The sequence below is a fragment of the Diplotaxodon limnothrissa genome, linkage group LG16 (assembly GCF_057381915.1).
Source record: "Diplotaxodon limnothrissa isolate DT_005_m linkage group LG16, D_limnothrissa_male_GT1.1, whole genome shotgun sequence".
NCBI classification, from domain to species: domain Eukaryota; kingdom Metazoa; phylum Chordata; class Actinopteri; order Cichliformes; family Cichlidae; genus Diplotaxodon; species Diplotaxodon limnothrissa.
This window is the reverse complement of record NC_140611.1, coordinates 20,136,944-20,162,063: the sequence shown is the minus strand read 5'-3', so window position 1 is coordinate 20,162,063 and position 25,120 is coordinate 20,136,944. Positions and strand designations below refer to the sequence as shown.

Below are 25,120 nucleotides of genomic sequence, written 5' to 3'. Positions count from 1 at the left end.
AGCTCCATCATCAGAGCTTTCCTCACTAATGTACTAAAGGAGTTATTAAAACAATTTTTTACATTCCATCGTCTCTACATCACACATATTGGCCAAGTTGGTTAGCAAGCAGAAACTCATCCGTTACATTGATGAATCACTGAAGCTGCTTTACTTGCTAGCTAGTTTCCATAGAGTCTGAAACAACCCGGTCTCCCATCAGCTTAACCTGAATGACCAGACGTTTATCCACAATAAAAACCACTCGGAAAACACTGCTGGACTCTCATCTTACCCAGCTTAAGTAATTGTTTGCAGGACACAAACAAGCCCATGAAATAGAAACAACTACAGTTTCCTATGACTACAAAAAGCAGAGCTTTTTAACAATGCTGTTTGATAGGAAAGGAGAGTGATTGCTTCACTTTGGCCCATTTTAATTTATGTCTATTTTTAGCTTTATTTGCTTTGCTTATTCTCACAAAAAGTGTTGGAGTAACGACCCCAACACTGGTCACAAGCTCGTGTACTCTCACTGCTGGTCCGAGATGAATGGGAGTGTTGCTTTAGGAATGTAGTCTAGTTTAAAACTCTGTGCCAAACCAAAAATGTTATTGTTACTGTCAAAACAATAATGTAAACAGATGGACAAGAAAATTCAAGTTAGTTGCCAGAATTCCTGTAAAGTCAACAATCAAGTCATAAATGATGAAATTTTCCTGCTGATTTGATAGTTTGAGTTTTCCCAACTTTTTATTTTCTAGTGTGGAGTAATCCCGTAACACAACACAGCTGGTTCCCACACGCTGCTTCCGCATGTGACTACTAAAATAAGCGAATGATCATCAAGCTGCAGCTTCCTACTCATCAGACAGTCCTGAGGTCAGTATCGATCTTCAACCGAACTCTTCAAAGTAAGGAAAGTTCATTTCAAATTTCACCTCTAAAGCTATTTTCATTCAGTGACTCTGAAAACAATTACTGCACAGCATCCCACTGTGCCACTACGCCCTAATGCAAACACACTCCACAATTGCAAACACACTCATTCAGTGAGAGAAATGCTGGTCTGATTAAAATGGAAAGGATTATGGGGGACTAGGTGCTCAAATCAATTGTTTGTACAAAAACCCAGGGAAAATACAGTATGTCAGGGGATGTCAGGGATGTCTGACACAATCCCATCAAGCTGCACACATCATTGGTGTTTCCTCTAATCTAACCGTTCATTTGTCATTCTGTCTCTGTCAGGGTCCTGGGTCTGAGCAACCCAGGATCCCTGAGCAGTTATGAATTATATTATTATTATTATATGTATTTTGGTGTTGCTGCTGCTCTTCTCCATGCTTGTAGATGTGAGTGTGTGTGTGTGTGTGTGTGTGTGTGTGTGTGTGTGTGTGTGTGTGTGTGTGTGTGTGTGTGTCTGCGGGTATGCTTTGAGGATGGAGCTCAGCCACCTGCAGGCCTGAGGGGTGTGGCCCTGCGGAAGGACTGGCCACACCCGAAGTCACACACCTGCTGCTGATCAGGCCTCGTCGGGGGAGCTACTTAGGAGAGAGTTGGAGCTCCCACCGACGCGGGATCATTTCCTTGAGACTCCACGAGGAGCGTGGAAGGCACGAAGAGCAGCGAGCACCGGGGGGTGCTGACACGGGAGCGGAGAGCACAGAGACACGAACTATTCACGCAGAGACACGACACGGGAGTCTGGGAGAACACGGGGATTTATTGTTGTTTTTGTTCCACTCTGTAAATAAACACACTGTTTATACATAGAGCACCGCGCCTGGGTCCTCCTTTCCCCACATCCCCACGGTCTGCCAGCCAGACCGTGACAGAATGATCCCGCCACGCATGGACCCAGCGGTCTCTGAGGAGAGGCTCAGGAGGGAGGTTATGGACAGGGTTTACAGACTCTGTGAGTTATGGTGGGAGAAGCCCGCGGAAGGTTTGCGTCGCGCCGTGGAGAGGCGGCTGCAGGAGACGCTTCTTAGATTTCCCTGGCTGGTTGACGACCTTAATCCTGTCGTCTTGGACTTCTTACTTTCCACCCTCCACCTCCACTCTCCTCCTCAGGCTGCTCACCGGCCCGGACAGCTGGTGGATTCACAGCCTGAGACGCCGGCCCCGACGTCTACACGGAAACGACGTTCGCGCCGCCAGCGTTCCTCACCGCAGCCACATCCACGGTCATCTCAAGAGCCGGCTGTGGTGAGTAGTACGGACAATTTTCCATTTCCCTCACCATCTGTGTTTGTGTCTGCAGTGGACAAGCTGACAGCGCAGGTAACATCACCTCGGTCAGAGGTCTTCACACCACTCGCTGCTTCACCATCTGCGGTTGTGGCGCTGTCGTCATCTCATCCGCATGCAGTCATCCCTCAGCCATCTTCTCCACCAGCAGCAGCCTCCATTCCACTGCCCACTCCAGCGGCCTTGTCCGGAGAGAGCGACCTCACCCGCGTCCAACGCCTGATGGACTGGGTAACTCACACCACCAACACAAGGGCAAGAGTGGTGGGGTTAAACGCCATCGAGGCAATCCTGGAGGGAAACCCCTACCTCGGCCAGCTCAAGGGAATTTCCGCCTGCCTTTGCACCCTGCATAAGGCCCGGGGGGTAGTGCAAGCTTGGGAAACCACAGACTTCGTCCAGCAGCAGCAGGAGCTCAGCGAGCCGGAGGAGCCCGCACCGCCAGCTGAGGAGCTCAGCATGCCCGAGCAGGAGCTCAGCGAGCCGGAGGAGCCCGCACCGCCTGCTGAGGAGCTCAGCGAGCCGGAGGAGCTCGGCATGCCCGAGCAGGAGCTCAGTGAGCCGGAGGAGCCCGCATCGCCAGCTGTGGAGCTCAGCATGCCCGAGCAGGAGCTCGGCGAGCCGGAGGAGCTCAGCATGCCCGAGCAGGAGCTCAGTGAGCCGGAGGAGCCCGCTCTGCCAGCTGAGGAGCTCAGCATGCCCGAGCAGGAGCTCAGTGAGCCGGAGGAGCCCGCATCGCCAGCTGTGGAGCTCAGCATGCCCGAGCAGGAGCTCGGCGAGCCGGAGGAGCCCGCTCTGCCAGCTGAGGAGCTCAGCGAGCCGGAGGAGGAGCTCTCGCTGCGAGCGGAGGTGGAGCTCTCACTGCGAGCCGAGGAGGAGCTCTCGCTGCCGGCCGAGGAGGGTCCCGCTCGGCCGGAGGTCAGCGGACCGGAGGGACCTCCACGTCTAGCGCGGCCTCCTCGCCGTCCACGTCCGGTGCGTCCACGTCAGCGATCGGCGCGTCATGGACCTGGTGCCACGCCTCGCTGTTGCTCACCGGAGCAGCGACGTTGCCATCGGACCCGTGGCAGGCCACCAGAACCGTTCCGCCGCCACCGGACCTGTGGCAGGCCGCCGGAGGAACAGCGCCGCCGCCACCGGACCCGTGGCAGGCCACCAGAACCGTTCCGCCGCCACCGGACCCGTGGCAGGCCGCCGGAGGAGCAGCGCCGCCGCCACCGGACCCGTGGCAGGCCCCCTGAACTGTTTTGCTGCTGCTGCCGGACCCGGGGCCGTCCGCCGGAGCTGCTACGTCACCGCCGTTGGGCTCGAGGTAGGCCCCCTGAACTCTCTTGTTGTGTTGATGGGCCGCCTGTGACTGTTTGTGGCGTCTTTTCGTTTTCTTTTTGCACCGCTGCGGGATGCGCGGTCTGACTCTGAGACTGTGGACTGGGTCGGTTTGTTGTTTTGTTGTTTTTGCTTGTTTTGGTTCTGGCCCTCCGTCCTGGTTCCCCCAGCCGCCCGCCCTGGGTTGGTTGTGCTGTTTTTTGTTTTGGTTTTGGAGTCGTCGGGAGCCGACCCTTAGAGGGGGGGTACTGTCAGGGTCCTGGGTCTGAGCAACCCAGGATCCCTGAGCAGTTATGAATTATATTATTATTATTATATGTATTTTGGTGTTGCTGCTGCTCTTCTCCATGCTTGTAGATGTGAGTGTGTGTGTGTGTGTGTGTGTGTGTGTGTGTGTGTGTGTGTGTGTGTGTGTGTGTGTGTCTGCGGGTATGCTTGGAGGATGGAGCTCAGCCACCTGCAGGCCTGAGGGGTGTGGCCCTGCGGAAGGACTGGCCACACCCGAAGTCACACACCTGCTGCTGATCAGGCCTCGTCGGGGGAGCTACTTAGGAGAGAGTTGGAGCTCCCACCGACGCGGGATCATTTCCTTGAGACTCCACGAGGAGCGTGGAAGGCACGAAGAGCAGCGAGCACCGGGGGGTGCTGACACGGGAGCGGAGAGCACAGAGACACGAACTATTCACGCAGAGACACGACACGGGAGTCTGGGAGAACACGGGGATTTATTGTTGTTTTTGTTCCACTCTGTAAATAAACACACTGTTTATACATAGAGCACCGCGCCTGGGTCCTCCTTTCCCCACATCCCCACGGTCTGCCAGCCAGACCGTGACAGTCTCCATGTCCAACCCTCTTACATTTGCTTCTGTCACCTGCTGGCTGTGAGCCTCTCTCCCATGCATGTTTTGTCGGTTGTGCTACATTACATGCGTGCTCATACTGTGTGCGCATGTAGCTGAGATATAATGTACGAATTGTGAACATTCCGTGTCTGTTGTCACAACGCAGTCGACCATTTCACATCTGCTACACGCACACTACAGTGCAATTTTATACACATTAGACTGCATGTACATGTATCTATCCTCCTTCACTGTTTCTGCTATGCTGTCTCTGAATCAGGACATGCTGTGAGCTACTGATGATGGTGATGAGTCAGTAATGTGAGAATGTCACCAGAGTCTGGGAACTGTGACTGCTTTCTGTCTCTCTGCTCAGACTGTAGATTTCTCAGCTCACTTTACTATTGCTGCCATGAGTTTATTTTTTCTTCTTCTCCTCTCTTATCTTGGACCCCACTTGTCCAATACAGATGTAGTTTAATTGCACTTCAGGCAGTTCAGATAGGCAACAAATGAAGAAGTCCATAACACCCTTTTAATGTATCTCAATTCAAGTAATCTGAGTGGAAACTGGAATCTCTACCTGCTCTGGGTTCTGTTTTGAGGCTTTGGCCTATTGTCTCAGATCAGATCAGGTAAATAATATGAAGAGCCTCAACCGTTTGTTTAGCTAGGAGGAAGTATTTGCTCCTCCAATGAGAGCGGATAGGAACAGAGAGTAGAGTGCTTCGGAAGGAGAACTGTCTGTTTTCCACTTCTGGCGTCTGTAGCTGTAAACCCACCATTAACCATTAACCGCCAGGCTGGCTGTAGCATTCAGTCAAAATTCAGTCAGTTGACAATATAAGAACAGAACGATGTACAAATAGAACAAAAAATGTCAGTCCCATTTCTAACCTCCGATTAAATAGGCAGCTCTAACGTCTGCTTAAACTGACTACTTTTCATTTTCAAGAATCTCAATGATGCAATGAAGCAGACAGACCCCTTCGCTTGTGCACACACAGTCCCACTGCTTGTGGAAACGTTACACACACAAGCACATAACCTGCTCTAATTTGCATGTTGAACTCAACATTAGCAATTATGGACAAATTCTCAATTTCTTTGTATTGCATTTTTTGTGTCAGGCATTACGTGCTTAAAACATCAGGAGGACATAATCCTCAATCCTAACTCCTTGCTACAGCTACACCTTCCTATCACTTACCCACCTTTTATTTCTGCAGGCTTACTTCCAATATAGAGAGGTAACACCAGCTCCAAGTCTTTCCAAGCTACATGCAATTTAAAGTAAGTCCTGCTTACGTCTATAGGCTGATATAATGTAAAGGTGAACACCACAACAATACTAAGCTATGTACTTGAGAATGCTTAAAACTTTAGCAGTTTAGAAAGGTGAGAAAGGACTTTGCTTAAAGTAGTGCAAACACACTGATGACCCACATTCAAGAACTTGCAAGAAAAAAGTTTTGCTCCTCATTGCGGGTACCCTGTTGCATATAATACACTCCATGCTCTTATTTCATTACGCTCCTTTGGCTGCTGTATAGTAAGAAAATGTGTCAGTCAGTCACCATCAATAAGCTAAACTTGCACGAGTTCAGCAGGTTCAAACCCCAGCTATTCCAATCCACATGCTCAAAGATCCTTGAGCCTTACGTTGCCCCTAATGCATCTATGTGTATATAAATGTTAGACAAGGTGCTTAAGTATAGGAAAAAAGCCCTTTTAAGAATGTGTGTATGAATAAGTAGAAAAGCCTTATTTGAGTACCAGTCAGTTTACAGCAATACTACTTATCTGTCAATAATTAAAATAAGATCGTAACAGTAATTTAGGTCCAATCCTTACATGTAAATGGTTGATAGTCTAAGGAGAATGTAAGCTATTTGAATGCAGGACTTTAAAAATATGGCTAAACGTATGCAGGCCAAATACAGATCGTTGAGTGGCTGCACTTATAAGGCATCCTTATAGGATTAGGGATTACGCTTCCTGTGTGACCTTATATGTGAAAATCACTATCCTGCTTTCTTTTTGTTGCTTTCACTGTGACAGTAACCATAACGGTCAATTTCAGTGTCATTTCAGCTGAGGGAATAGACCTTAGCTACTTCCATGTTCCGCTTACTGATGCACTTTGGGAGGACAAAAGCTTTCGAGTGTTTTGGAAGACAACCCCATTAACACTTTTTCTGGCATCTTGTTAGAATGATTTCGTGATCACCTCTTCCAGTTATATGTAGATAATCTGATACAAGTCAGTAGTTTGACAAAATGCCCATACATGTATATCTACCAACCTTCAAATTGTTATGTTTGGGTTTATCTTTTGGGTATAATCTAAAGGAAGCTAAAGATAGGATAAAGATAGGTGGTTAAGGTTGTTTTTTTTTCCTCATAGGTTATGTGCTACCTCAAAAAATAAGGGTAAACTAGTATGCTATCCATGCATGGACAGAAAGTTGGATCATTAAAGATGAATTCTTGTCTGGAGAGAGAATGAGCCTGTGACTGCAGCCTGGGGGAGGTGACAAAAAGCTGCAGTCAGTTTGGATACTGTCCAGCTGTAGGGAATCACATACACATGTATCAGACTGAATAAAACAGTATTTATCTGTCTATTATATCCATATTCAGCTGACACCAAAAATGTGATTTTCCTCGATCCTAAATAAAGCAGCATTGTGATAATTATGTGTATATCATTTTTAGCCTTCCACGGTCCTTCACTAAATTATTTAGTCCACCTTTCTACCTTAATTCTATTCATAATTCATGTGTTTTTGTATGTACAGAATAATTTATGTCCTGTTCTATTATGTATTACACCACTGCAGCTTATTGATATAACTCTAAAATCATGTCAGAGTAGAACAGACTACCACTCCCTGCTTTACAATTAACTGCAACAGAGAAACATTAATACAGTTATTATTGAATATATTCTATTTTTTTCAGTTAGATAAGCCTGTTTCACTTTCTATCACACAAACAAATCTGGGTTTATAAACCATTGTCAAGCTTACGCACAGGGGCTGAGTTCACATGTACTGTACATCCCAGGACAAAGAAGAACGTCACTGACTGGTCACAGTAGCACTTGAGCATAGTGAGATCCCTTCCCTGTCTACAATGTTGTCCATGTGGTATGTTTTAAAAGACTATCTGATGGGACTGCAACATTTCAACCCAAAAACCAAGATCTCATCCTTTGGTGTGACAGAAACTTTGGTCTACGAGACCAGATTTTAGTCTTTTAAGTGAAAGTCCCGTGACTAACACAACTAACACCACTGCTGTTCATTGAATCTGGAAATACTACAAAAGCCATTTCACAAATTGCAATCAGACTGTGTTGCACACATTTTTAACAGAAATCAATAGAACGAATTCAGTGACAGTTTGGCAAACTGCCGAGTATGTTTCTGTCTCAGAGGGTTTGTGTTTTAAAATCAAGCTTGTAACATTGATTTTAGTTCATCCATTTGTCATCTTCCTTCGTAAAACGTACACAGACAAATTCTGGACACAAAGTCTTCCCATAAACATACAGATCTTTTCTGTTATACTGATGATTTGGATAGATATGGGACACCTCAAAAGCATTGTTATTATGAACAAATACGTTCTTGATGTTTGCAGACTTTATATCTCCAATGTTTAATGCATTTCATACAGTTATCAATTTATTTCCACTCTCTCTTGTCCTTTTTCTCTTTTCACTTTGTCACAGAAAATCAAACATAACACATCACCCACTCGCCAACTCATTCAACCAAGCATACCAGTGAAAGAGCGGAGAGGAGAGACAGATAGCCAAGTGTGCATTTGTAAAAGTCCTGATTAGTTTATGACATGCATATCACTGAATTGAGGACAGTAAAAGAATGAATTTGCAACTGTTATCTCATTATTTGTCAAGTTAGGCTATCGCCTAAAGCAGCTGGCTGAACACTTGTGGTTTGCGCACAACAGTTTGCACACAACAGGCACAAAAGACCATGAGACACATCTGCACGTGCATGCATACAGCCCTACACTTGACTTTTTGAAACAGGGGATGAATAATTAGAAAATCTCTGCCAGAGCAGTGGTCCAGGGAAGGAAATAAAGAAAATATATGAAACAAAAAAAGTTGTGGATGTGTTGATTGGAGCTGAGGGTCCAGGCAGTGAAGGAGGGAACTGTATGGTCTCATTGTGCTGTGTAGACAGGGAATTGAGGATGATGAGGAGGCGTTTCCATGGGAGTGCTGCTGTGTTCTTCTTGAACAGACACATTCCCTTATCTCCTGCCTGGGGAGAAACAAACACTGGCAGCTCATATGAAGGGGAGTTTCCCTGCATCTGTTTGAGCTGTGCAGAAAAGCAACAGAGCCCTAATTAAATTTGAGAGACAAAAGTGGAGGACATCCACTAGGCCCATGCTGTCTGTGTTGATAGCAGAACCATCTGTACGTTATGTGCCTTGACAAAGCCTTCGTTCATTTAATTTATATAAAAAGCTGTTAATTTCATCAAACAACAGCTTATCTCATAGCATACATCTCTATTAAAATAAAAGGTGTTAACAGAAGCACATGCTGAATCGGTTTGCCTTTTTAAAGCTCCAGTACCAGTGACCGCCCAGAGATCCCAGACTCAGTGTATGAATGGGTAAACGTTTGAAACCTATCACCCTAATGGCAGACTGCACTCATTTTGCTTTAAATCAGGGCTGTGGAACATAGATGAAATAATCAAATTAAGGACAACTTGCAGTTTTTAAATGAACAAACACTTGGGCATAAAATATGGTCGGAAATGATCACAGTACAAAACCTCTGATGTGTGATGGTGAGAGTAAAAGACTAGAAACATGCAGGTTAGCTTAGCATGTGCTCTGTGATACAGCACATGCTGGTGCTTTATTCAGCAGTCTTTGATGGGGATTTCTACTACTCTTTGTCTCTGGATCAACAGAGGAAAGAGAACTGAAAGGTGATTATTTACAGAGTTCCACTATGCATACCGCTAAAATCAAACAATATTCACCTTTAAAGTTTTTATATACAAATATATGTATCCGCTCTGTCACGCTGAGGAGAAATATCAGGACAAAAGGTATATTGCATGCACACAGAGATCTATTGTAATAGACTCCATATAGTTCAGCTGAAGCTTTCTTTGGCAGAGGTAGTGTTTTCTTTGCCATTTGTTGGTTTGTGTGTCTGTGTGAAAGCAGGATTAGGCAAACACTGCCCAGCTGCTTGACATGAAACTTGGCAGAGAGGTGGAGCACGTGAAAAGAAGGGACCTATTAAATTTTTGTGTGGCTCTTGATCACCTTCTTCTTTAAATTCCGTGTTTGTTTTGATTTTTTCAAAATAGTGGGGTGCATTTTGGTTGGGTATGACTATCATTACACAGACTACTGTAAAATGTTACAAAAATGTTATCTAATGACCCATGCTGATTACTTGGTTCTCAGTAGGATCAGTTCCAGTTCTTGGATATTAGAGATGGCACGATTCCACTTTTTTATGTCCGATACCGATATCATAAATTTGGATATCTACCGATACCGATATGAATCCAGTATAGTGTATTTTTTAATCAATAAAACTGTTTTTTCAATATCTTGCTGCATTTTGTATAAATTCATACTCAAGTTTAAAAAAAAAAACACTAAAGCTATTCTGTTATACCTGTATGCAAAAAATACACTGTCCACAAAAATATTTCATAGTTCAGCAATACTGATCAATCTAATAAACTTAAACCTATTCAATCCTCCCCATTCTCATATTTTAAATAGTACATAGCAGAAATATTAAGCAACCTAACTAATAGGGTTGCCAACTCCCAGCAAAACAAAAATAGGGAACCACCCCCCACCCTCCGCCTCGTGATGCTTAATCGACGTAAACAACTTTAATTTAATGCACATGTTTAAAAAAAATGCACAGAAATCAATTATTTTTCCACAATAATTGAATAGATTCAACATCTTTCTTCAACAGAATTGCAGACTGCACAGATGGTATCTTCCCAAAGGAAAAAGTACTATAGCTTACTAGAGTATGTTCAACTTAATAGTTACTATATACAGTAATGGACTTCTATACATTTTACATCAGATTAAAACTTTGGGTGTAAGATTCAGATAATTATTTATTAAAAGCTCAACATTTTAAATGAGAATAAGAAAGAAAAGTATGTCTTTGTGCCCCCCCCCCCCCCCCCCCCTTTTCCCTGTTAATGCCGTATCGGCCCCCCTGGCTAAACTTTGCTAGATCCGCCCCTGCACAGTTACCAGCCATCAGCTGCATAGAAAAAGATCCTGGTGTAAAAAGTAATATTAAATAATAATAATATTAAATAAATTCTAACAACAGCTTATCAAGCATAAACATGCTGCTGTTGTTCAGCTGCTGGTGCAAAGTGGGCCAAAAACAAAGAGAGACAGACTCGCGACAGAAAAGCCGATCAGCCAATCATTGATCAGTTTCATGACTGAAGTAGCGACAGGAGAAGGAGGGAGAGAGAAGAGGCAGTCGCAACATATATCGGCTGTTAAGCTTAACGTGGGAATGCTTTACAAACATTCAGAGATGAACTTACACACTTGCTTAAGTTCTCTCTGGGATAATTTTCTCGGAGATGAAATGCCGATTTGGCAGCACGTAGCGAGGCTCCAAATGTTCAACCAGACCGCCGACAGGTCTCGCATGCCACAGCCGCTCTATCACGTGACGCATACTGCTCCGACGTGCTAAGGTTATGAGCTGAGTTACGCCATGTCGCAAGTTTTGTGAGGCGCTGTCGTGATATTTAATGGATCGATTTCATTTTTTATTTCTCTCCGATATCCGATCCAGTAATTTAGGTTGATACCGATACGTAATATTGGATTGGTCCATCTCTATTGGATATACCAAATAAAATCTCAAACCATTATTAATACCTGTTATTGCAGCTTTTGTTTAGATGACACTACTAACCAAAATATGGGAAAGTCTGATGTTCTCTGAAAAATATCCCATATCCACAGTTCTATCACAAATGGGCAATTCCCACCCATAAGTAAGCTCAAACTATGCAGAAATTCCAGTTTTTAATGGAATTTGTTGTGTTATTGCCTCCCTAAGGAGAGAAATAAACTTTAAAACTCAAATATTGGATGTCTTAACAAGAAAACTGGTAAAAACATTAATGCTTCCTTCAGAAAAAAAACTGTATTCGTGCTGATGGTGATTCTCTGACTTCGCAGATACAGTTTTATTGTCTCATTACTTCAGTTTACCTAAGACATTATGACCACATGCTTGATAAACTAACAACACCGGTTTCCACAAGCCGTGGCTGTTTTGTGTGTTTAGTGCCTCTGTGGAAGCACATAAACCTAAACAACTAAATGAAATGAGGGCTCAGCTGAAGAGTCTTGTTGAAACAGAAAGCAATAGATTAGAAATTGAGTAAGCAAAGGACCAGACAGGCATGGAGGAGGAGCATACACGGTGATCTATGTGGACAGGCCTGTAATTGAAGGGAGGAAAGGACCTTAGCCTAGATGAGTATCTACCACTCGAGCAGCTCAACACCCACGTTTCCAGAAAGGCAGAGGGGAAGCGAGAACAAGGCCCCTAGATGGACGACAAAAGTCTACGAGGATGAGAGAGAGAGGGGTGGAGGTAACGTAGAGACAGATGCTGGACATATATGTGTGATGTTGGTTCCTCAGAGCTCTGACACAGGTGGGAGGAAGACAAAGAGAGAGAGGATGTGAAAGTAAGACAGAGACAGTGACAGATATAGGGAGAAAGGAGATCAACATGTTGAGACAGAGCCCTGGAGACACAGCCACCAGAGAAGCAGAGAATTATGGGAGTGCAAATTAAATTACACCGGAAGGGACAGTCAGGTCTGGACCTGCAGGAAACACTGCTCATGGGGCTCTTTCTGTGTGTGTGTGTGTGTGTGTGTGTGTGTGTGTGTGTGTGTGTGTGTGTGCGCGCGCGCGCACGCACCGATGTTTATGTAAACAAATAGAGTTTGGCTGTTTATGAATGTTTCATGTTCTTTTGTCTCTCTAGAAAAACAAATCTTATTCTCAACGTCTCAGTGACACAACCTGATTAAAGCTTATGTACGTGCGCATGTGCACATGTACGGTTGTTAAGTAACCAGATACATTCAACATTAAAAGGTTTGAAAAACATAAATGGGTTAAGGAATAAAAGCAACACAAGAATAGGCAGCGGGTGGGCAAAGGACACACACACAACACATACACAAATATACATTAAACATTTATGTACACAGTGAAATAGCTGTGCTGCCTCCTCAATTATGTTGTATGTCATACATGAAATCCCGATTCGTCACTTTAAATGCAGGTTATGCTCATTTTTGTCTGTGCAGACAGATACTGTAGCAAAAAAATAATAATAATTTCATGCTACATGCTCCGATGAAGATCATACATAGACAGCCCACACACAAGTATTGAATTTTTGAGTGAATTTATTGCAGTGCTTGATTTTTTTCCATTGTAAGTGCCTTAAACAGCTTTCTTGTGTTGTGGTGTCATTGGGTTTTTTTTTTTCGTGCATATTCATAAGTAAGTTCAGCTTTCTGAAGAAGCAGAAAGAATATGGGCTCAAAATGTGGTCATAAATATTTTGTACTTGTAAATCAGGATTTGTATGTGTAAAAAAAATTTGTGTGTGCGTAAAAAAGATTTGTATGTGTAAAAAAGATTTGTGCGTGAGTAAAAAAGATTTGTGTGTGGACTTAGCCAAAAAAAAAACCTGCAAGTTACAAGTACGAATTTTGACCCTATTTTTCTTCCTTTCATCTGATTGGTCAATGTCATGTCAATCACAAATGTAACAATCCAATCAGAGAACAGATGGGTTTGGCTGTCGGAGGTGCGTTTTTTTGAACTGCAGGTCCTTGAAGGGTAGCAGCTAGGTCCCCTAACTTTCAGTAGCTGTTGAAAGGGTAAAGTTGTGGTATATCAGTGGTTAGAAATACCATTATTACTTTAGGATTAGTTTAACACAAAGTCAGGGCTGACCCGGGACCATTGCTGTGAGTCACAGCAACTGCTAACTAAAAGCAAAGGATCCAGAATTTGTTGCGCTGGCTGCTGGGCTCTGTGGGTTTTTGCAGCAGCTCTACCTGTACTAGATGCACCTTCTCCTTGTCTTTTCTATCTCTGACTTTATGTCCTCTACAAGAGTTTCTGCTTTTTTTGCTAGTTCTTCAAATGTTCAATAAAAACATCTATGCTAATTCATAACGAAGAAAGCTTTGTAATGAAGACTGTCATTTCCAAAACTCTGCCCGCCCCCACACGCGGTCCACAGCACTGTTGAAAAGGCTGTGGAAGTCCCTGTATTAAACACGTAGAGCTGTGACACAAAAATCACCAAACTCGGACGACCACAGACTGTTTTCCTTCGTGGTGATGAAGGAAAACACTGGGTTGGCATGTAAAAAGGCATTTATTCCCTTCAAAGACCTGCAGTTCAAAAAAACGCACCTCCGACAGCCAAACCCATCTGTTCTCTGATTGGATTGTTACATTTGTGATTGACATGACATTGACCAATCAGATGAAAGGAAGAAAAATAGGGTCAAAATTCGTACTTGTAACTTGCAGGGTTTTTTTGGCTAAGTCCACACACAAATCTTTTTTACTCACGCACAAATCTTTTTTACACATACAAATCCTGATTTACAAGTACAAAATATTTATGACCACATTTTGAGCCCATAAAAGAAGCTTTTTGTGGAACCTGAGCAGAGAGGATAGCCCTGTACACTTCATGAATTCATCCTGCTACTTCTCTCATCAATAAACTCTAGTGCCCTAGCCATACTGTAAATGTCCATGCCATAACATTGCCTCCACCATGTTTGACAGATGATGTGGAATGATTCGGCTCATTTCTCGCCTTCTCCATAATCTTATTTTCCCATCCTTCTGGTGCAAGTTCGCCTCGGTTTCATCTATCCAAAGAATTTTCTTCAGACCTTTGCAGCCACTTTTTTGTTTTCTGTGAAAATCTAATTTGCCACTCCTGCTCTCAAGTGTAACCAGTGGAGTGTGGGGCCTCCCTGCTGCTGCGGAGTCGGGGCGGTCTGCTTCTCTCCACCCCAGGGAAAAGGGTAACACAATCTGGGTCTGGGTGCAGTTTCTCCCTCCAGGAGCAAGGGTACCTAGACCCGGGGCTTAGAGTACGCTTGGGGAGTGTGATTGTGTGTACAGTGTCTAGTTATGTTTGTCTCCACGTTGGGTGAGTGCTGAGTAATTGCATATGAGAGCATGAGGGTGGGAATGGATGTTTGTATCTGTGTGTGCCTGTTTGTTTGTGTCCATATGTCAGGTTGGGTATCAGACGCCACCTCTCTGGGGACATCTCAGGCCCTCCATGGTATGGAGGCCTATCTCCCCCCACCACTCCCCCTGCCAGTGGCAGACGCCCTTAGACATCGGGGCGTTGGTGGTTCTTTGAGTCCGGGGATGGGCGTCCAGGTACCCACCGGCTCACTCCTGGTGGCTGCTTGTTGGGGCCTGGAGCCTGGGGCTCGCTCTGGCTCCTTCGGGGGTAGGGTGCCCCCGGCCTCTCGGCCTGGGGCTCGGTCACTCTGGCACAGCTGGCTGCCAGCAAAGCTCACGGGCACGTCACTGCAACCCCCCTGGCTTCTGCTCCGCGGCTGCTGACCGCCACCTCATCTGGGACTCTCCTCAGCTCTTTCCGGGATAGTGGCACGGCTGCCCCTCTGTTGGTCTTCCTTGGTCTCCTTTGCTCTTGGGGCCTCTGGATGTCTGGAGTCTTGATCTCCTCCATACCTGCGTCATGCCCTGGAGGACGGGGCTGTAGCTCCCCACACCCTCTAGCAGATCATTACATGAAGGAACATTTTAAATACAAGCGCGCTCACAGGTGTACACACGGGTGCTGACACACACAAACTACACCCTTTTTGGCTGCTACCTCAAAGCACACTGTGCGCTGTCGATCTTACGTGCTGCACAATAATGTTTAATATTTAGTATTTACTGTTATATTCACATAGATCATCACGATGATGTTGTTTATTATATTGCTCTCTTTTTCTTTGCTTGTTTTCTCTTTTTTCTTTCTCAACAGATGATCCAGGTGATTGATATATGTACTTTTTGTCTGTTTGTTTTGTTGGTTTTTGGTTTTTGCCCTTTATCACTGTTCCTCTTCCCCGCTCTTTTTCTTTCCCTCTTTCTTTCTCCCTTTTCTTTTCCCCAGTCAAGTCTGTCCCGTGTTCAGCAAATGAAAATAAAATAAACAATAAAAGGAAAGGTGAATCAAATAGACCAATACAGCAAGGCTGGGATGGTCCATTTGGTAAAGTAAATCCGTTGGGCATCTTTCTTCGCCTTTAGACAACAATTCTGATGGCAAAAGAACCAAACGGGACAGGCAAAAAAAAAAAAGTGTAAAGTGTAACCAGTGGTTTGCATTTTGTTGTAGACTCTCCATCCATGAAGACATCCTTTGATTGATTGTCTCTTGATGATATGTCTTCCCCCTTGAGAATCTTCTTCACTTGAATAGATGTGAAGCTGTTTTTTTCTGTTTTTTTAACCATTAAAAAATTTCTGTCATCATGCACTTTAATCAATCTGGCCATTCCTAATGATGGCCCTCTTCAGTTCTACTGACACCTCTTTGGGTCTCATATTTAAAGTTATAGTGAAAAGATTTAAAATACAAAATCGACTTCAGTCATAAAATAGCAAGGGAAAAGGTTGCCTCAACTCACCGTGAAACTGCTTATCAGTTAATTATCCAATTACTTTTGAGCACACAAAATTGGGGAACTAGTTATACAAATGTCTGTAATTCTTAAACCATTTACAGCGAAAGCCCCTTGAATTAAAGCTGAAAGTCCGCATTCAATCACATATTGACTGTTTTATTTCAAATCAAATGTGGTGGTGTACAAAACTACAAGTAAACTACAAAAAAATGATGTCTTTGTCCAAACAATAATGGAGCTAACTATCATTTTTCTGCTTTGATACGTTTCATTTCATGTTGCCAGTCTTTCACTTCAGTTTGAGTATTTGAAAAGAAAAGAAAAGAAAAGAAAAGAAAAGAAAAGTATAGCACTTTCTAAGACTGACATATAATCCTCAGAAATTACTTGTCAAAGTTGGAACATAATATATCCACCGTAGCTGCTGATGAGGATTCAGCCATCATCTATTTTATTGTTTATATCTGTGCTACAGTCACATGTCGTCAGATTTGGGAGAAAAAAGCAGCCTCAGACGTCGCTCAGGTTTAAATAACATTAAAGCAGGATAATGATGACTTTCAACTGGGGCTGCTAATTTAGCAAATTAGTTGGGTTTTATAGAGACGTTCACGACGCAGACTCTGAGTGTTACCTTAGTCAAAGACAACATCTCATACTGACATTGTAATGCCAATCTGCTATCTATTAATATCGCCAGGGCCATTTTTTCCTTTTAAAAAGGTCGTTTTTAAACAACATGTTACATAAAGAAGGTTTTAATTTTTAAAACAAATGTTAATAAATATTGGCTCTTTAATTGGCAAATACACAATTGTTGCACTAATGAGTATTTATAAGATTTACCAGACAAAGTATTACCAACCTTGTCTTTTTAATAGAAGATATTTATAACTTAGATCAATAAGAGGGGCATTTCTAAATGTCAGCACATGAAAAATACTTTTTGCCTCTGTATTCTTTTTTATTTTTAGCACTGACACTGGAGGACTGACCATGCACCAGTCTGTTCTGACTCACAGATACTAAACTAACACAAATACCTCTAAATTCTTTTGCAAATATCTCTCTTAGCTTCACCATGTAAAGTTGAGTTATACTCTAATGTTGACCTTGTGAAATATAATACATGTTTTTTTCTGTTGCTACACATGTACGTACTAGGGGTGCAACGATATTCGTATCGATATTGAACCGTTCGATACAGTGCTTTCGGTTTGGTACGCATATGTATCGAACAATACAACATTTGTAATTTATTTTATCAACTTTCCTTCTGACGATGCTGTCTGTGTTGAGCGCTCAGTGAATCTGCGTTCGACTACTCCGCCTAGGCTGCACTGTCGAGCGCAGATCCACTGAGCGCTCAACACAGACAGCATAGTCAGAAGGAAGAGCGCAGGGCAAGCTAGCAAGACAGAAGTTAAGCTCTCCTTGCAACATGGACCTCCCCCACCCTCATTCAGATCTGGCGTTTGGAATTATTTTGGTTTTCATGTGACGTATGACCCTGAAGGTAAGCGAGTCATGGACTAAAGTAAAACAGTATGTTGGATGTGCCATGCAATGCTCAATTACATGGGTGGGAACTAGTGTGTTAGCGCAGTTAGCTCGTTAACGTGTTGGCCGTCTAGCCCCATGCACGGGGCGATCGGCGGTAGCTCGTTAACGGAGATTTGCCGTGTTGTGGCGTTAAGGTCATTTCAATGAGATTAACCTGAAAGCACTAGTGGGAACACAACGAATATGACTGCACATTTACTCCGACATCATCCTAGTGCAAAGACAAAAACAACAACTTTAGCCGAGTCATTTAGACAGCTGTTAGCACATGATTCTCCTTATGCTGCTGAGAATATAGCCCAGAAGAAGCGGATAGTATAGCTTTTATTTTGGAAAGAGCCATTTCTCTGTAATAAACTCTCTTTTCCAAAGATGAGTGATTCCTCAATCAGATACAGGGATTGCAATATCGCTAGCCCAACTCCTGGGGCTAGCGATTTTTTCAGTCGGGCTATTGTAGGAAGGAAAAATATATGTCAATGCTTTTGCATTCTTTCAGAAATGTAGCTGGGTAATTATGTCATTGGCATCGGTGAGCCGCTGTCAATATGTGACATATTGAAATCGCGTTTGAATTTGCGCTTGTTTTTTTGCTTTCACTTTGCAATCGTGCGAACGGTGTATAGAGAGCGACAGCACTGATCTGTGAGTGATGATAATTTGTGCACCAATTCCTCTGACATCGTCTTATTAATCGTTAGCTTACTATGCAAACATGACAAGTGAAATCTCCCGCAGCAAGCTTAAACATGTGAGAGGTTGATCGCGCAGAGAATCCCTGAGCTTATGTGAGTGCGTGTGTAAAAGCAGCAGGATATATATTTTAGTTCTGCTGAGCCAAATAAGACAGGTCAGGGTGAAGAAGTGACAGCCAAAGAAAAGCTTACCACAAAACGGAGAAGTTATGACAAATCAGACTATAAGGCAAAAAGAAAGTGCAGCTTTATGGTTTCATGGACAAAAGAATTTCTGTGGCTGCAATATGACGAGCTAAATAACCAGGGCTGCACATAAGTGGTCCGCAGGTGCGCATTCGCTGTCAAAATAAAAAACACGCACAAGGGTTAGGGTTAAATTTAAAAACTGTACTTTTGAGTTAAAATATATATTTATAATTTTAATAAATGACAAACTAAAAAGGCATGAACATTTTTTTTGTATCGAAAAAATATCGAACCGTGACACCAAAGTATCGAACCGAACCGAACCGTGAATTTTGTGTATCGTTGCCCGGGGTACTGTGCTTTCACAAAGGTCACTGAAGCAGATTAGCAATTCAAATTGGGATAAAGGGGCTAAAAGGCTGCTGTAGCCCTGCCTGAGTCTTATTACATTAGCAAAGAGTAGGAGTGCAAAGGCACACTCCTGATTAGATGACATAATAAGGAAGAAGCTTGAAGATATCAGAGCAAGTACATAGTATCATGCACTTACTGTACATACTGTACCTATGCATCCACACACTCTTTGACAAACATTACTCACAATATGCTATTTACATACTACAGAGTACGATTTTATTGTGGTGGTTTATCACTGGTATAGTTCCACTAACTATTCCTGTTTACACGCATGGATTATAAGCACAGCCAGCATTCTGGCCATCTGCCCTCGTACAACATCCATCTTGCACAAATGAGCTTGGGTTGCAGAAGAATTGTGACAGCAGTTTGAATGCAAGATTTCCTGCTTTTCAAGGTTAATTTCCCCACCTTTGTTATAGTTCTGTTGTAGTGATTGTGCAGCCTGCCTGGCATTAGACACATTTGACGATGACTGCTGTTACAATTTTTCAAAACTTCAGTGTTCAGCATGAGAAAATTGCTCAGACTGTGCTTCATGAAACACACACAGAAATACACACAGAAACAAGCTACAAATACAGTGCCTGTAGGCTAATGGTGCATGCACTGTACCCTCTACCAGATACAGTACAAGCAAGGCTAACATCATAAATCCCTTCTGTCCTTGTCAAGCCTTCCTCTCACATCTTCAGTGTCATTTACCATATTCTATACTTTCAACACTGCTGGTTCTCAATCCAGCTCATGAAAGACCCAACAGTAAATAATTAATATTTCTCAGGGGTGTTAGCCGAACATGAAGGTGTTCAGTTTTGGATTGACTTGACAGAGACTGGATATATCCTATCCCAAGAGTCCAAGAAATTAGTTTGGCAATGGTCTATGTGACATTACAGCTAACTACATAGTCAAAATAAATACAATCGCTGAAGAAAATGGATACATCCTGTGAAAGGCCTTTGTTTTGTTTCAGCACCATGGACAGTGAACACAGCCTCATGCACAGCTGATGCAGAGACAATCCTCTGCAACAGTCCAGTGCACAACAAATGAAACAGGTTGAAGTGTAATTTAACCGATGTGTCCTCAGCTCGTTTTTCATTGTTCAACACGGCTGCCTTGGATACCAAAGCTAACACAAGGCAAAGTGTCTGTGTGTGCAGACGATTATACAGACCTCGATATACTCTGCTGTTTACTTGCACAACCCGGATGCAAGTCAAACGCCTGAGATACGTGCTCTGGGGCTGCACATATTGGGACAACAAGTAAACTGGGGACAATGCAAAGCCTGGATTAGGTACAGAAATCACTGGAGTGCTATTAACAATATTGAAACGAGCACCACTCAGAGGCCCTCCCTTCTATTCACAGAGCTGTGTTACAAGTGTGAACCTTTGTCCAAATGTCAAATCGTCACTGCCCCAGCCTTAGGAAGCCTTTAACAGGGCAGGAGTGGTAGAGAAGGAGAAACTAGGAGGATTGATGGAGAATGATTGACTGCAGCAGTGTCTGTGGAGCTGTGCTCTAGTCCCCCCCCCCCCCAATGCTGTTTCATGATGAACAGCTGACAGGCCAAGAGATGCTGTGGAGACACATAACCTAACGGTAATATGACCTCTGAAAAATAAATACCAATATACTGACAGATATGCTCAACGGTTGCCATGACTACTGTGAACCCACCCCCTTAAATTCACTGTGTGTGTGTGTGTGTGTGTGTGTGTGTGTGTGTGTGTGTGTGTGTGTGTGTGTGTGTGTGTGTGTGTGTGTGTGTGAGTGACATAGCCGGGCCTCGTCAGTCCTACCTTGCACTCCTCCATGCACGTCCTAACCGAGTATGCATCTGTCTCGTATTTCTGAACCAGCAGTTCAAACTCGTGGTATCTGTCCTCCGCCTCCTGGTCAAGACGCTGATAAGCCTGGACACACTCACGGCATCCCAGCACATCCACCCCAGTGGCCATATCCAGGGTGCAGTTCATATCGTACAGACTCGTAAACCCGTAAAACAAATCCAAAAGTGAGTAGGAATTACAAAAAGAAAGGTACAAATCGCTCAGATTCACGTACGCCAACTGTGTCCCGTTTTCCCCTCTACCAGAGAGGCCCCGGCACACGGTCTCCGCGTCCGTGAAAGTAAAGCAGTCTTTGGACAGGCTGTCGGGGTGACAGGTGTCCATTCGCCACAGAGGTTTGGTAGAATTCCCTAGAAAAATAACATCTTGCTCTCTGGCGAGACGCTGGGGGTCAGGTGATGTTTGGATGTGGTGTCGGTAGTTTGGGTACTCGCCCATGTCGCCCGACCGCTTGTCTCGGGTTCGCGTCAGTTTTGCCTCGGCACAGAACCACAAGTGATCAGAGAGGAGGACGGTGATGAAGAGCAGAGAGGCCAGCGACAGTCGCCATCTCTGGGCCCTCTCCGACTCGGTAAATGGCTTCTCGTTCTCTCGGGGTGCAAACCAGTATTTTAAGCCTTCGTCATGCTGCCGACGCATCCAAGCACCCCTGGTCATATTTTAGGAAAGTGCTGCCCTGGCCGACTCCACCGCGGGGGCTGCTCTGCCACAATACTCATTGACTTGTTGGGGGATGGACTCCGGTTGGTTCTCCTCTGTATATCGGTGGGGTGCCGTGCCTCCGCCGGTCCAGGGCGCTCCACTATCGCGCCCGCAGCACTCGGAGCTATTCCGATCCAATTAGCGAGCCCGCACAGATTAAGCCTCGCGCTGCCGCATCCCGGTTCTCCATGGCTCTCCGGGGGGAAACGGCGTCCTCTTTGACCGCATGCCCTCCTCTCCCTACCGTCTCTCCCCGGGGTTGTTCTTTCGGCGGGGGTGCAGGGAGACCAGCTGTTGCGAGCCTCTCGGTGCTGATGCTGCGCGTCTGCCGCCGTTCGCTTTGCAGATTCACTTAAAGGAGAGCAACGAGCCCGTTTGATGCAGGCAGGCTAGTTTCTCTGTCCCGTACCTGGGCGAAAAACCTAGAATCCTTTCTCCTGTTGGCCATTGTCATCTTGGACCGCGGTTAAGTTGCCGCCATGTTCGTCTTGAAACACTTTTTCGGAGAGCTGGGTCTGTTTGCGTCATCTCCATCGTTGCGATAGCTCCATCGTTGCGCAGTGGCGGAGCAGCTTATTACCTATATGCACACCACATACGCTCGCTCGCGCGCTCACACGCACACACCCAAGCGCGCGGAGGGTGAGGAAGAGACCACAGGCACAGAAGGGTAGTTGGTGTTGTTTTGGCTATCTGTTCAGGTCTTCGTGAGTAACAGTCGCCAAATATTGTCCCGGCGGGGAGCAAAAACAAAGAGTCGTGGCGACATCTTTCTTTTGGTGCAGGATAGACGCGTTTCTTTCACATTGAGAAGCATTCATTTAAGCGGTCGCGTTCACTGTTTGCATATAATCATTAAGATTCATTTATCCCGTCCGTTTCACAGGCCAGGTAAGTTGTGCTGTAAGCCGAACCACAAGCTGAAAATAAAAAGTGTCAAAGTAAAGAAAAGCTTTGAGCAGATTTCAGAAAATTAGTCATGCTTGACTCGCTGAGGTAGAAAGCAGCTGAACAAGCAGCAGGTCTGTGCTTGCAGGATTTACATTACTGTTTGTTCCCTTCTATCGGGTCCCGTCCTGCGTTGTGTTTGACCGGTGGGTTTCCAACAAGCACATGGCTTGCAGTGCAGCTTTATATGCAATGGCCCTGCGTGTGTGACAGACAAGAAAAGCGAGAGGGATGGAGAAATAGATGGTAGTTGCTCTTAAGGGCGCGGAAAGTAAATTACAGTATTTATCCTCATCCTTAAAGCTACTAATCATTGTCAGCGTGTATGGCTTGGAGTGCTACCAAAGAGAAAAGAGTGTTGCTAAATGTTAATGGGCTACATATAGTGAAGAAGACAAGATATGATTACCTGATTAATTTGTGCTCGGAGGCCAGGCGGGAGGCAGCTTATTGTACAATTTGTTGTTGAAGGGGAGAAAGTTCTTTCAGTCCAGTTAGTTTTAGTGCAGCGAGCCTCCCTTTGCCAGAAAATATGAAAAGAAAATGTGAAATAATTCTGGGAATTAAATCACAATTTTCCTTATTGTTGGAAAACTTCCAGCAACCTTAATTCAGCCTCACAGACAGCTCTCCACTGTCCTCTCTGTACCATTAAATAGGCTCATTAAAACTGCTACCAACACAATGAAAAGATGTGATTATTCCTCTGTGTGTGTATGTGTGTGGTGGTTTAAGCTTCTAAAAAAATCACCTGAACTTATCACATAATAAAACTGTATCTGACAAGGTGCTTTTGTTCAACAACCCCACGAGGATCAAGGCAGTAGTAAAAGCTGCTTCTGTCATGTTGTCAGTAACACAGTTATTTGATTTATTACCAAAATGTCACACACTGAGTTTCAATTTGCTTTATGTTTCTGAACCCCTGTTTGTGTGAGTCACATTAAGATGTAATGCCAGCTAAAGTTCAGTTTTCTGGGCCCAGAATTTGGTTGACTCATTAGCTAGAAATTTAAACCACACATAGTGATTTGCCAAACATCTGTTGTATCATAGTTAATTGAAAGCCCGTTCATCACTCACTGCACTCACGTATTACTGCATGGGCCTGTGATGTTCATTGTGGGGGATAGATGTCCTAATTTGGCTGGGATTGTCTCTACCCTTGCATAATTTTATGCTCTGTCTTTGACCCTAACTGTGTACTGTGTCTCTCTGTGTACAGTGTATAGTACCATAGTACTGTGCAAAAGTCTTGAGTGGCCCCTTGTTTCTTTCTATTTTGTAATGAACATGGGAAGCAAGAGTAGTGATTTACTGAAATGTGCAAACATACATGGAAATTCAGTATATAAGCCAAAAAGAAGAGTTTGCACAATTCCAATGAGCTTGACAGTCACCATTTTTGATGACCACCTTCATTCTTCAACACAGCCTGAGCACTGTTAGACAAGCTTTCTTGAAATCTCTTTAAGTAGTCATCAGGAATAGTTCTCCAGGCGTCTTGAAGGACATTCAAAGCTCTACTTTGGATGTTGGCTGCCTTTTGTTCAGTTCTCTGTCAAGATTATCCCACACTGCCTAAATAATGTTAATGTCCAGGCTCCGGGGGTGGGGGAGCTGTTGCCAATCAGATGCTTTCCAGATGGATCAAATTGTGATTGTACTTTTCTGCATTCATAACAACATAATTTATGACAAGATCTTCAACACCAGTGATTAAAATACAATGCCAAACATGGCAGAGCTATCACCATATTTTACTGTAGACACTCACTGTAACTTTCTTTTGACCACCTATGTATATCCTTGAAAGTTGTTTTTTGACAGCCACCCTTTCATTGCAACCATTTCTGATGAGGCTTCAGTGAACTGTAGATGGATCAACTGAAGGGTCAGATGCTTCTCTCAGGTCCTGTGTCGCATCTTTTTCCCTGTTTCATAAGGACATTTAAGGACTTTCTCACTGTCCTCCACTTGTTTAGTGTCCTCATATTCTTTAATAACACACTGCAGAGTGTGCTGAGATATGCCAAGTTTTTTCTAGTAGCTCTTTGGGAATCACCTTGTTGATGCAAAAATAGTATTTCATGCCTGTCACACCATGTTTTCTTTGCAGATTGTAGATTCAGTGAAGGAAATGGGAGCAACTGTTGTGTTTTTGCAATAGCCGACAGGCAAAAAAGTGGCTAAAGATAGCATTTAAATTTGTTTCTTTGCTAAGTTGCCTGTTATGTTTAGACACAACACTGGTTAGGTGCCTTTTTATGCTGGAGTGATTCATAGGTCAGTGTTAAGAGGCTTAACGAAAGAAAAAAAAATCATTTGAAAATAGGGTACAAGGAGTGAAAATGAGTGGGAAAGATGCCTGGAGAACTACTGCTTATGACACCTTTTGTTTTTAAATAACAACAAAGTCTGGCTCCTTGGAGGGAAAAATAAAGAGATGAGATTTGCACAGTACTAAGTATATAAACTGTATATAGCATTTCCATGAATATGTCAGGTCCTAAGACAAGACTGATCAACAACATATGGGGCGTGTG

General features: G+C 43.9%; 1 protein-coding gene and 1 pseudogene across 1 annotated transcript in view; one reads left to right on the top strand and one right to left on the bottom strand.

Moving 5' to 3' along the window:
- nalf1b (NALCN channel auxiliary factor 1b) overlaps positions 1 to 21,581 on the bottom strand; it is a 101,168-nt gene extending 79,587 nt beyond the window's left edge. The window contains exon 1 of the mRNA XM_085374729.1: positions 20,874 to 21,581. Coding sequence (XP_085230855.1) covers positions 20,874 to 21,581 — 708 coding nt within the window. The remainder of the gene's footprint in view (positions 1 to 20,873) is intronic.
- LOC146616073 (uncharacterized) lies at positions 1,816 to 3,473 on the top strand (annotated as a pseudogene).
- Positions 21,582 to 25,120: the final 3,539 nt, after the last annotated feature.